Source organism: Cicer arietinum, chromosome 4, assembly GCF_000331145.2.
Source record: "Cicer arietinum cultivar CDC Frontier isolate Library 1 chromosome 4, Cicar.CDCFrontier_v2.0, whole genome shotgun sequence".
Lineage (NCBI taxonomy): Eukaryota > Viridiplantae > Streptophyta > Magnoliopsida > Fabales > Fabaceae > Cicer > Cicer arietinum.
This window is the reverse complement of record NC_021163.2, coordinates 26,020,751-26,033,877: the sequence shown is the minus strand read 5'-3', so window position 1 is coordinate 26,033,877 and position 13,127 is coordinate 26,020,751. Positions and strand designations below refer to the sequence as shown.

The 13,127-nt window shown below is 30.6% G+C and overlaps 1 protein-coding gene across 1 annotated transcript; it reads right to left on the bottom strand.

The window, feature by feature from the left end:
* Positions 1-9,955: 9,955 nt before the first annotated feature.
* LOC105851930 (uncharacterized) lies at positions 9,956-11,563 on the bottom strand. The gene is made up of 4 exons (XM_027334183.2): positions 11,325-11,563; positions 11,189-11,238; positions 10,865-10,942; positions 9,956-10,768 (listed from the first exon to the last, which is right to left on the bottom strand). Exons 1-4 carry the CDS (start codon positions 11,445-11,447, stop codon positions 10,423-10,425), a joined length of 597 nt encoding a protein of 198 aa, XP_027189984.1. The 5' UTR covers positions 11,448-11,563; the 3' UTR covers positions 9,956-10,422.
* Between the last annotated feature and the right edge of the window lie 1,564 nt (positions 11,564-13,127).

Sequence of the window (13,127 nt, the reverse complement as noted above, 5' to 3'; positions counted from 1 at the left end):
CAAAATCAATTTTGATAAAGATAAAATATGTGAAGCTTGTGCAACAAAAAAGCAAGTCAAGAGCAATTTTCATTCAAAAAATTTTGTAACTGCAACTAGAACTCTTGAATTACTTCACATGGATCTCTTTGGGCCAATCAAAACAATAAGTTTAGGAGGAATGAAATATAGTTTTGTTATTGTTGACGATTTCTTAAGATACACTTAGGCATTATTTTTAAAACAAAAAGATGATGCATCTAAAATCTTTTGCAAAAAGGTACAAAATGAAAAAGAATCCAACATCATTTTTGTAAGAAGTGATCATGGAGGAGAATTGATAAATGCCTCTTTTAAAACCTTTTTTGATGAACTTGAAATTTCTCATAATCTATCATGTGCAAGAACTCCACAACAAAATGGAGTTGTTGAACGAAAAAAAAGAACTTTACAAGAAATGACAAAAACAATCTTGGAATAATTTAACGTTGAAAGATACTTCTGGGCTGAAGCTATTAATAATTCTTGTTACATTTTAAACTGTGTATCCATAAGAAAAATCATCAACAAAACCCCATATGAAATATGGAAAAACAGAAAACCAAACATTTCTTATTTTCACATTTTTGGATGTTATTGTTATATTTTGAACAACAAAGATGTTCTTGGAAAATTTGATGCAAAATTAGACGAAGCAATCATTTTAGGTTATTCAACCGACTCTAAAGGCGATAGAGTAAAAAGGACGAGGAAGAAGAAATTCAAACTGGTCTGCAACAATAGAACAGTCCGCAGGAAATAGAGATTGATATACAATCTCCGTTTCATTCTCCACCAAAAAGTTGGAGAACAATTGAAGAACATCCTCAAACAAAAATCATTGGAGACACAATTGATGAGATTCGAACAAGAAAATCATTCAAGAATGATGAAAACAACATGACAATGATATCTCAAATTAAACCAAAATCAATTAAAGAAGTCATAATTGATCAATCTTGGATTGAGACCATTGAAGGAAGAACTGCTGTAGTTTGAGAAAAATGAGGTATAGACCTTGGTACCTGATCAGGATCAAACAATCATTGGTACACGACGGGTTTTCAGAAATAAATTAGATGAAGAAGGTAAGGTTGTAAGGAACACAACAAGATTAGTTGCTCAAGGCTATATCCAACAAGAAGGTATATATTACGATGAAACTTTTGCTCCAGTTTCAAGGTTAGAAGCTATTCGTATACTTCTTGCATATGCATCCCGCAAGCTTATTAAGTTATTTCAAATGGATGGTAAAAGTACATTTCTTAAATGAACAAGTATATGTTGATGATATCATCTTTGGTTCCACAAATAAAAAAATGTGTGAAAGATTCACAAATCTCATGCAAAGTGAATTTGAAATGAGTATGATGGGAGAATTAAGGTATTTTCTTGGTTTGCAAATTAAACAATATGAAAATGGTATTTTTATTTGTCAAGAACATTATATTAAAGATTTATTGATTAAATACAAAATGAATTAATCAAAAATTATGTCTACTCACATGCATCCATCCTCATTATTAGAAAAATATGAAAATAGAAAATTTGTTTTTGAAAAGGAACATAGAGGAATGATTGGTTCTTTGCTTTATTTAACTGCCAGTAGACCTGATATATTATTCGCAGTAGGATTATGTGCTAGATTTCAATCAGCACCAAAGGAAACTCATTTATCAACAATAAAATGAATTTTTAGATATATTATTGGAACCACTAATCTTGGCCTTTGGTATAGAAAATATTCTCATTTAGATCTTATAACTTATTGTGACGTTGATTACGCTGGAGATAAAATTGAAAGAAAGAGCACTAGTGGAGCATGACAGTTCTTAGGTAAAACATTGATAAGCTAGTCTTGTAGGAAAAAAAACACAATAGCCTTATCGACCACTAAAGTTGAATATGTCTCAACAGCAAATTGTTGCTCACAAGTTATTTGGATTAAAAATCAACTTAAAGACTTCTCTGTAAGTTACTCAAACATTCTAATTTACTGTGATAATATTAGTGCAATCAATTTATCTAAAAATCCAATACAATACTCTATATCAAAACATTTTGAAATAAAGCATCATTTTATTCGTGATCATGTTAACAAGAAATATATTGAATAAATCTTTGTTGATACTCAAAATCAACTTGCTGATATTTTTACAAAGCCTCTAGTTGAGGATAGTTTTAATTTGATCAAAGAAAAACTGAAAATTGTGAAAAATCTAGAGAATTCTGGTTAAATTCTGCTTCTGCAGAAAACAGAGAACGATAATCAATCTTCGTTTTCCAGGCATCAGTGTTCGTTTTTCAACCAACATTCTCCCTTGTTTCATCCTTTTCTCTCTTGCACAGAAAAGACAAATCTTGGCATTTAATGCATGTGTGTCCTTGTTTGCAGAAGGGCACTCACACGTTGTCTATGGCATTCCCGCCCCCAAACTTTCTTTTCCTTCCCAAGGTTCAAATAATCATTGCTTTTTCTCTTCAAAATCAAAATTTTGATTGACAACTAAACCACTTCACATTTCTTAAAAAAACAGCAACTAAGACAAAACCCTTCAGATTTCTCCTCAACTCCCCTCTCTAAAAAATCCTTCTCATAACACAACAATGGCGCAAACTAAAACCTCAGCACACAAAAACGCATATTCATACTCACCATCTTCATCTTCACCATCTTCAAACTCCATAAATCGTTCAGCCTCTCCACCACCAAGACCAACTCCACCAGCAACTTCCTCTAATACAATATTTCCATACTACCTTTCATCTTCCCTAGAAAAAACCCTAATCCCATTAACCCAAATCCTCTGTTTACTGTTCTTTCACCTCTCTATACATGTCCTCCTCCAAATCTCACTCAAGTTCCTCCACACTTACGAAATCCCCCAACATCAACAAGATGCTTTATGTGTGTTCAATCAGGCATTGGAATTTCAAAAGCTTCAAACATCAAACCATTGTTCTTCATCATCTCTGATTCTGAGACTGATGAATCATCTGACACACCTCCTCACACAACTCCAAAGGAGAAGGAAATCACCCCAGCAAAACCAACAAAATCCATCACCTCGTCCAAATCTTCATTTTCTTATGAGACGTCTCAATCAACTCCTCCAAACCAAAAACGGAGATTGATAAATGAAATTTTCTCCTCTTTCAAAAAACTACCTCAGTTTTTCTCTCAATCCACCAAACCAACACCACGTTCCATGAAAGTCAAAACCACCATCACTATTGCCCAATTCCTAGCTAAGAATAATCTCAAAAATCCGCAAAGAAAGAAATCACATGCACCTAAACAGAACCTAAGAAATGATGAACCCCCCACTGTAGAATATTCTCCTGTTCCACAATGTTTCCTAACCCTAAGCCCTTAACGTTCCCCAAATCAAAAAGGTTCTCCAGTTCGTCAACCCTCTCGTTCACCAAATCTAGAATGTTTTCCACTTCAGGAACATTCTCCGGCTCATGTAACTTCTCCCTCACCAAAAACCAAACGTTGTCTCACTCAAGAACGTTCTTCTTCCTCAACCTCAGAATAATCTCCACAACCTTCTCCTCCATCCAAAAAACAAAAACTTCACAATCTTCCTCTTATTCCTTCCAAAGTTTCCAGGCTCTTCAAAGACAAATGGGCTCAACACCCTATCGAAATAGGAAGAGTCTTTGTTTTTGACAAACTTATTGTGGATGAGAATGTTGTCCAACATCATACTGATGATATGGGCTGGAATTCATTTTTTAAAACATCTGAGTATTTTTATCCAGCTGTTGTACGAGATTTCTATTCTCAAGCCAGAACCTTAATCTCTCATTGTATCCACCATTAAAGGGATTGAGATAAGGCTGACACCTGATATCCTAGCCTCCATCCTAAAACATCCCAGAGAAGGTCCTGCCATCTTTGGAAGCAAATGGTATTCAGCTCTGAACCTAAATCAGACTGAAGTGCTATCTGATCTATTTTAGGAAAGGTCCTACTCCCAAATCCTACACTCTCCACCACATGACCTTGGTACATTATTGCTCAACCATTACATCAGCACCATGTCTCCATTTTTCCTTTCTCCACAAAAAACTAGTTCTTCCATATTTGGAATAAGTCAGGTGTTAATATGCCCAGGCACTCCTGGCCCATCTATACGACAACCAACATCGTCTGATCCATTACCCCGAGTAGCAACCTCTTTTGCCACTTTTCAACCTTTCGCTCATCTCCCTACTCCTCCTCACATGGCTAAACCCTCCAACTCTGATATAATGGCTGAACTTTAGACCATCATGGCACACCAACTAAAGCAAGATCAAGAGACCACCTTGTTAAGAACCTGGCTAACAGAACAATTAGCTCCCAAACTGGGACTCGCTCCTCCCCCATTTCATCCTGCTCCCACTCCTCCGTTTGTCCCTAACCCTGCAAAATCCTACTCTTCTGAAGGATATTCTCCATCTCTTGCAAATTAGAGACTTTTACTTCTCCCTTTTTGTATGACAACAGGGGAGAATTAAGATATTTTTATTATGTCTATAGAAATCCTTTTTATATCTAGGATTCTCTGAATATGGTGCTGCAAACTGATATTTTGTATCTTTAATGAATTAATGAAAAAACAACTTATGTTGAAATTATATGCATGTTTTAAATTTATGTCAAAATCACTTATTGCTTAAATTGAAGGGTTGCTTTTAAGCTCTTCAAAATTAAAATTAGAATTAGTATTAAAATCTAAATTAAGATGTTTGTCATCATCAAAAAGGGGGAGATTGTTAAGACAAACTCTCAAATTAAAGTTTTGATGAAAATAAACAAAGGTTAATTAAGAATATTAATTATGATTCTAAAATGTTATGTTAATTTATCTTGTGCTTTTGAGTGAAATAATTCAAAGATGAGAATCAAGCAAAACAAAGAAATCAGATAAAAATTGAACATATAAAGAAACAAGAACATTCTAGGAGAAAATGGAGAATGTTCTCCAAGATCAAAGCTGATCATCACAGCCTCAAGATCAATCAATCTCCATTAGTTCAAAGAAGATTCTTTCGCTTTAATTTCATGCTAATGTTATCATTACTTGACAATGATCAAATATGATCCATTCTAATCAAAGAAGGCATTCAAATCACTATGATAAAAGGTCATGAATCAACCAAGTTAAAACAAGTATGAATCTTCTCCAGCTTAAACTGCCAAGAAAGTTAATCAATCCTGATCTATACAAGACATCCAGATTGATCAGGAAGTCATCCAGAGTGATCAAAACTGAACCTCCAGATTGATTATTAATCTCTAGAAGAGTTAATAAATTGAAAGTCCATATTGATTATCAATCTCCACGATTCTGCAAAAGTTCAGTATCAATTTTCATATTTCTACAGAAGTTCATCCTCATTCTCGAAACTGTTTTGGACAGAATCAAATCTCCATATCAAAGAAAAGTCATCAACAAATATATCTGAAGTACAAAGGATTATTTAACATAAGAGAAATCTGATCAAGAACGAAGAAAACGCCCAATCAAAATAATATTTGTTATTTAAATATTATTTTGGTTAAATTTATTTAGAATAATTATTGAAATTTGTATTCCCATTGGAGTTCGTATATTTATTTTATTAGAAATAAATATATAAATTATTTTTATTTGTTATTTAAATATTATTTCGGTTAAATTTGTTTAAAATAATTATTTAAATTTGTATTCCACGTTTTGTTGTATCTATTAGGTCACGTTTTTGTAACGTCCATTTGACGTTAAGGACCAAAAATAAAGTTTTTAGATATTGCAGAGATGAAATCTAAACAAATATTTTTTCAGAGACTAAAACTGAAAATTGTTATATTTACAGAGACAAAAAACATAATTAAACATTTTGTCCACGTTTTCCTTTATCAATTAACGTTTGTTGTAACGTCCAGTTAACGTTAACGACAAAAAAATAAATTTTTCTAATATTACAGAGATGAAATTCAAACAAAAACTTTTACAAAAACTAATATTAAAAACTGTTATATTTAATGACCAAAAAAATATTTAAACCTAATTTATTTAATAAAATTATAAATACTTGAATTTGAATCGAGTACTTTTAATACATCTAAAAATTAAAATTACGACTATATTAAAATTAAATATATAAAATTAATTTAAAAATATTTTATATATAATCTATTTTATGTTGGCCTTTAATAAAAATTTATCAAAATTTGTCTGTGTTCAAACCTTGCATTGTCCCCGTAAAATAATGATATATGTGACGGTAACTTTTTTCTTCTTTTTAAATCTCTATCTTGTGACTAAACATTATTTAGAGTTCACCGTAACAAATTGATATTTATGTAGACCAATTCACCCATCATATATATAGATATTTTTAGGTATATGGTTAGTCTGAAAGGAAAAAAAAATTAATACACATTATAAAGAATATGCATGTTTCATTCTTGTGTGCTCATGGAGGTAGTTCGAATTTGTTTATATAATATGTACTATTTCCGGTCTTAATTATAAAAGATTAAAAAACAACATCAAAATTAATTATTCATTTATTATTTAATTTTTTTGAATCATCTTACATATATATATCTTTAATGCACCCACTAATAGTAAAAAGAAAACATTTTAAATAAATATTAAAAAATAATTTAAATAACAAATACGCTGTAAAAGTTATATCTTTCTCTTATAAATTGGATACAAACTTTTTTTTCCAAGAAATCTAATAATTAGGCCAAGAAGAGTAATAGTCATAGTTATTAGTCTAATATTCTAATCTCACTATTTGAAATGGAAGAATTTAGACGAAGGTCCAAATTTGATTTAATAGGGCTTTGAGATGATATGGAGTCCGTTGTTTAAGATTTAAAAAAAAATTATGATATTTTATAAAAAAAATTTATAACATTTTTAAAAAATAATTTTTAAAATAAAGCTTCAAATAAAAAATTAATATTAAAATATAATTTTAAATATTTTATCTATTTTCTACAATTGTTTTTTGATAATGAAATTTTAAAAAAATTAATTAAAATAAAAAGTTATTTTGACAAGTTCTTTCATAAAAATTATTTTTAAAAGATACTTTTAAAAACAAAATGATTTTTATCAAATTAAAATCTCTAATAATAAATATCTAAATATTGAATGTCAAAATCACCTTTTTTAATGGATAACAAATGAATCTAAGAAGCTTTAAATATTTTTAAGTAAATTTTTTTTAAAATCATAAAATAATTATTTTTTTAAAATTTTAAACAAACATATTCAGATAACTTTATAGAAGTCATTCTTAAATAGAAATAACACGGGAGTTTAGTGTTATGTGGTTTTAGTCTTTACTTGTTATTTTGCTAACTTGGTAGAGACGGTAGTTATAAGTTCATTGGCCCTTTTGACATTTTAGAGGAAGAGAGTGGTATGTGACCGGTAATGGATTCGCCTACGAGGTTTTCATCGGATTTTCTCCGATTTTAATCTTAACCTTAAAATCTTTATCTCTCTTCTTTCTAAATTTTAAACTCTTATCTTTTATGCTTGAGATTTCACTAGTAGGTAACATCGCTATAGGAAACCTATCCCCAAATGTGACTTATTTATAATCCTCCTATTTGATGTGATATGTGGGCTTACTTCATTTCATTCGTTTTTATTTATGTTGGAAATGATGATAATATTAATAGAAGATTATTGAAAATAATGATGATATTAATGACAGCTGGTGTTGATGTGAATTGAAAAATAAAAAAACCCTACATAGAAGAGATAACACACATTAGTAGTATTTATAAGGTGGATGCATGAATTTTGGGGTGTGCCCAATGGGTACCACAATTTTGTGAAGGAGGAAGAATGAATACAAAATTGACCACTGTCGCCGTCTGTCTGGCTCGGCCGTGCAAAAATAAAATATTTTATTTATTTTAATAATAAGTGCATGCGTTTTATCTCATTGATATGTTGATTCTGTAATTGCCCTCCACTGAATCAACATTCAATATATGATCTAGTCAGTTCCTTACCCTCAGTTTCTGCGCATCAGTTCTCTGATCAAACCCTAGCTATTTTCTCGTTTTTTTTTTTTTGTGGACTCGCGCATCAGTTTGGAGCGTAGGTTTTTGTGGTCGAAAACCTAGGAAAGATTGTTGATTCCGTAATTACCCTCCACTGAATCAACATTCAATATATGATCTAGTAAGTTCCTTACCCTCAGTTTCTGCGCATCAGTTCTCTGATCAAACCCTAGCTATTTTCTCGTTTTTTTTTTTGTGTGGACTCGCGCATCAGTTTGGAGCGCAGGTTTTTGTGGTCGAAAACCTAGGAAAGATTGGATTGCACGTTTTAGTGTATCTGACCTATTAGATCGCACTTTTTAATCTGATTCAGTTTCACATTTGCTCTATAAATAGAAGGTTCTCCTTAACTTAGGAAAGATTGGAGTGCACATTTTAGTGTATCTGACATATTGGATCGCACTTTTTCCTCTGATCCAGTTGTAGATTTCCTCCATAAATAGAAGATTAATTTAGTTGGAAAAATACACCAAAAGCTCTCTGAATATGCGGCTTTTCTCTGCTTCTCCCCCTTTCTTTCTCACTTCTTTCGAATGGTTGTAGTACCATATTACGAGTGGCAGCCATCTGACTGCCATATTGAGAGTGTAATTCTAATACGATTTTCTACGGTGCAATAGAACTCCGATACAGTATATCTGAGATGTTTTATCATGGATACTTCGTGGTTGATAGTGTGTCTTGCACAATTAGGGAAGTGTCGCGAAACGTTTTAAAGAGAGCGACCTAGTCAACGACTCAACCCAATAATATTTTCGGTGACATAAATTAATTTTAAATTTTTTTCTTTCGAAACTCAAAAATAACAATTTATAATTAAAGTGTTGATATATTTGATCTAAATGTTAAACTAAATATATCAATATTTTTGTTTATAAATAAAAATCGATGGAGTATCATTTAACCATTCTATAGTCCTATCTAATCTCTTAACTTTATTATGTATAAATGTTTAACTAATCTCTTAGTTGTCTCTTTATCTAGAAGTATATTTCCAATAGATAAAGTAACTATGTGTTTTTTTCTATATTTATGGAGTATACTTCTAAAGTGTACGGGGAAATGGTAGGATCAACTCAACATGTTATGAAATATAAAGCGAAACTCTCAGAGACTTTTTCAAAGTTAATAAATAAATTATTAATATTTTATTTAATAATTATAGAAATTTTTTTGACTGAAATAATGACATTTTCAAATTCATTTTCTCTATTTTTTTCAAAAAAATAAAATAAGAGATTTCAACTGTTCTACAACAACTTAAAAATTCATGTAGAATTTTCCATTTTTTAGTTGAAGAAGAAAATAGTGTATGTATGTTGTACTACTCCAAGAACTCATGTTAGCGCTGTGTTTACTACTTGTTTAATGATTTCTCAATTTATAACTAATATTAATGTATAACTGATATTTCTCCGATATCTACCATAGTCAATTTACCTATAGTAAAAAGAGTATTAAATAATTTACAACAAAAACAAAATAAAAATCATTTTTTAATAAAATCTATATCAACACGTTTAACAATACCTTTTTTCTATCGATAAATCTCTCAAACTTATATCAACGACTAATCACCAATATTTTCAATTTTATTTATCTATAGTTGACATTTATATCTTAGATTACTTATTAAATTAATATAATTAATATTGCATAATATTTCTTCTATAATTGATAATAAAGTCAATTGATTTAATATTTATTGAGACAATATTAAATTTATATAATATTTTATCAATTTTTTAGTTTTGAAGTCTTTGTAATTCATCTTAATAGTTATTTAACAACAAAAAAAGACAAATTTTATTAATTTTTCACTTTCAATTCACATCAATGTTCAAATGCATCTGGTCTATTATACTGTTCATTATATTCTTTTCTCCTACCATTAATATCTAATAAAGACTCAATTACTGTCACCTCTATATGTCCAATTTCTAGACAGTATACAACAAATGCATATTCATCGAAAAATGAAAAGTGAAAAATTTATGAACCAACACAAAAATATAATCCCTCTATAATATAATATAAACAGAAAAGTACACGTATCTGGACAAAATGTGATCCCAGATACAAGTACTTTTTTGGCTTATATTTTGTTATGAAAGGAGTACATACCAGGGTAATGAGTATTATACATATATTAGAGCAAAAGATGATTCCTACATCAAAAGAAATATATCTAGTAGTATCAGATACATATCATCATATACATCCCCAAATCATTTGTTTCAAAACTACCTTTTTTTCTAAGTAGTCTAAAAGGAGACAGAAAATATATATCATTATATATCATTATCACAAAAAAAAAGTATATAAACACAAATTTAAGAGGGGGAGGGAGGCGGAGGGGGTGGTATTCTTACAAGCATCTGTTGAAGTATCTCCCTTTGTTGGTCGACATCACGTCTTAGCTCATCATGATCTCTTCTTAACTCAGTAATCACTGTTCTTAAATCATTAAAGTCTGTTGTTGTAATGACCTGTCTACTTTCTCCTAATGGTTCCATATTACCATTTGGTTGTGCGCTTGTGTTATCTCTTTCTATGGTCGGATCGTGAGGCTCTTGTTGACTATTTAAGACATTGGTTACTTTCCTTGCTTCGACGTCATGAGGAAACAAGAGTTGTATTGTGTTCCACATAACGGTGCTCACAGTGCAAGATCCTCCTCTGCTACAAAAGATCATTAAGAATTCAGCAGACATACAGCGATACTAAGTTAAGAATACGCGATTTTCTAAAGTTGAAAATTTTATAAACAAACACCTTCTCATCCATTGCCTACATATCGGGCACCTTTTGTGAAACCTTTCCATGAAAGCTCGCAAACATTTTCTACAAAAGCTGCAAAATTGTATATATGTTTATACATTAATATCAAATTAATTATGGCAAATTTCTAGCAAAGTAAAAAAAAAATTCAGACTACTGATGTGTTTGAATATGAATTAGAGAGTTTATGAAGCGTCAACTTAGTGATAAGAGTTTGACTTATAACCTTAAGGGATGGGATTCAAATCTCATCTGAAATAGTCGTAAAATTGTCGTTAGTACCACTATTATTAATAATGATATGGATTTGAGAATTACCTATGACCACAAGAAGTGGTAGTTGGCTCAAAGAATAAATCTAAACAAATCTGCAAAAGTGAATGAACATAAAATCAGCATCACAACATGAGCCAACAAAGTATGAAACATTAATCACAAGGCTCTTCTTACTTACCGCACAAGAAAACTCCTCCCTGAGCTGATCAATGTTCGGAGGAACAAGAGCAGAATGTGTAGAAGATAAACTAGAGTTCTTTCCATCCATCAGGGTACTTACGGTGCAGATGAATCCTAACATCAATGATGATAATGGTTAGAGAATGATGAAATTAGGAGGTATTGTATTGCCCTTCATCATGACAAAATAAAAATATTTTCTTGTCAAAAGAAATCATTCTTTTTCTAAAATGTTAGTAGTTAGTGTGTTAAGTTAGAACTCATGACTTACTTATCGCATATGAAACACTAATAACACAAACGAATTTGGATTCTCAGCAATCAGAGTATCCCGAGTTCACGCATTCAGGACCTTATGTGTCATTAGATTAATCGATTAAAAAACTGCAGACTTTATATTTTATTTTTTAATTAAAAATATCGAAGTTAAATCTTGACCATTCAATCTCGATCAAATGGCCACTGATGTGCTGACTTTGTGAATGCGGGGAGTCTCGACCGCAGATAATTCAAATCGTTGACCAAAAAAATAAAAGAATCCAGATCCGACAGAGACATAGAACACAACACATGTAAACAAGGCATCAATAATTTAAGAAAATGTAAATAATTGGAATCTGAAATATGCAAAGTTACAAGTGAAGACTGCACAAGCTCGAGATCATCCAATCAAAGATCCAACAGATTAGATTTTAACATTGGAATTATTATCAAACAAACATAAAAAATTTGTCTTGGGATTTGAACTGCCCGATCATGATCAGACAGCTCCTAGGTGCTGACTGCACCAAATGGTGATTGCACCTAATCCAATTTCAAATAATTGAATGTAACAATGTATATATAGAGATTTTGTGTTGGTACTACATAACTTATGATATGTCTATAACCTTTATATTTTTGGCTCAAGCAACCTCATTGAAATTATAACCCATTACTAGAAATAAAAGTCGCAAACAATATGTTCAAGTATATTCTAAAACAAAAGACAAAAATTAGTTAATACCTTGACAATTAGTCTCACTTTTTATATGTCCAAAAATCTCTCAATCTCCTGTAAAAAAGATGAAACCCAAGGAATCAATTAATCAACAACAATTTATGCTAAAGAAAATCAAAAGAACTAGTGCGAAAAAAGCAATATAAAACGAAAGTAACATTGGAAAGCGCCAAAAATAGTCAGAAGAAAGGTTCATCGAATGCCCTAAAAAAATCAAAAACCCCTATGTAGAATTTCAGATCAACATCGACACATGAACATACCCAAAATAAAAACAAAGAGGTGAAAAACCCTAGGTAAAATCACGCTCTTACTGCATTTTAATCTAAGCTCATTTTTAACAATGGTATAATATGGGTCGGGTCTGTAACATACCAATGTGAAAAATCTATCAGATTTATTTGGATTTATTTATTTATTTATTATTTTTGAAAACTGAAAAATAAAATTGGGTAAATAGGTAAATTGGTATCTTAAATTGTAAACTTAATCTCTGAACTTTGTAAATTGACTAGTACATCCTTGAAATTATAAAATATTAATTAAAATAGTTCATTCACAAATTTTTTCAATATTTTGACGTGACAGTGTAATTGATCAATATGCGGTTTATCCACGTTGATCCTACGTTAATATGATATTACAAATAAACTTTTGTATAAATTTGTGAGTAACTGTAATTATGTAAAGAATAATTATAGACAAATTAATTCATGATTAAATTTCATAGAAAATTTAGTCCATATTGTGATGACATTAATATAAAGTAAACTTGGAGGAGTCAAATATTCAATTAATATG

Excerpts from the sequence above, each read along its gene's own strand:
- LOC105851930 (XM_027334183.2), bottom strand. The coding sequence starts at position 11,447 with ATGTTAGGATTCATCTGCACCGTAAGTACCCTGATGGATGGAAAGAAC. Across the intron at positions 11,239-11,324 it reads GGGAGGAGTTTTCTTGTGCG|ATTTGTTTAGATTTATTCTT; the intron begins GTAAGTAAGAAG and ends TCACTTTTGCAG. Across the intron at positions 10,769-10,864 it reads TGTAGGCAATGGATGAGAAG|AGGAGGATCTTGCACTGTGA; the intron begins GTGTTTGTTTAT and ends CTTTTGTAGCAG.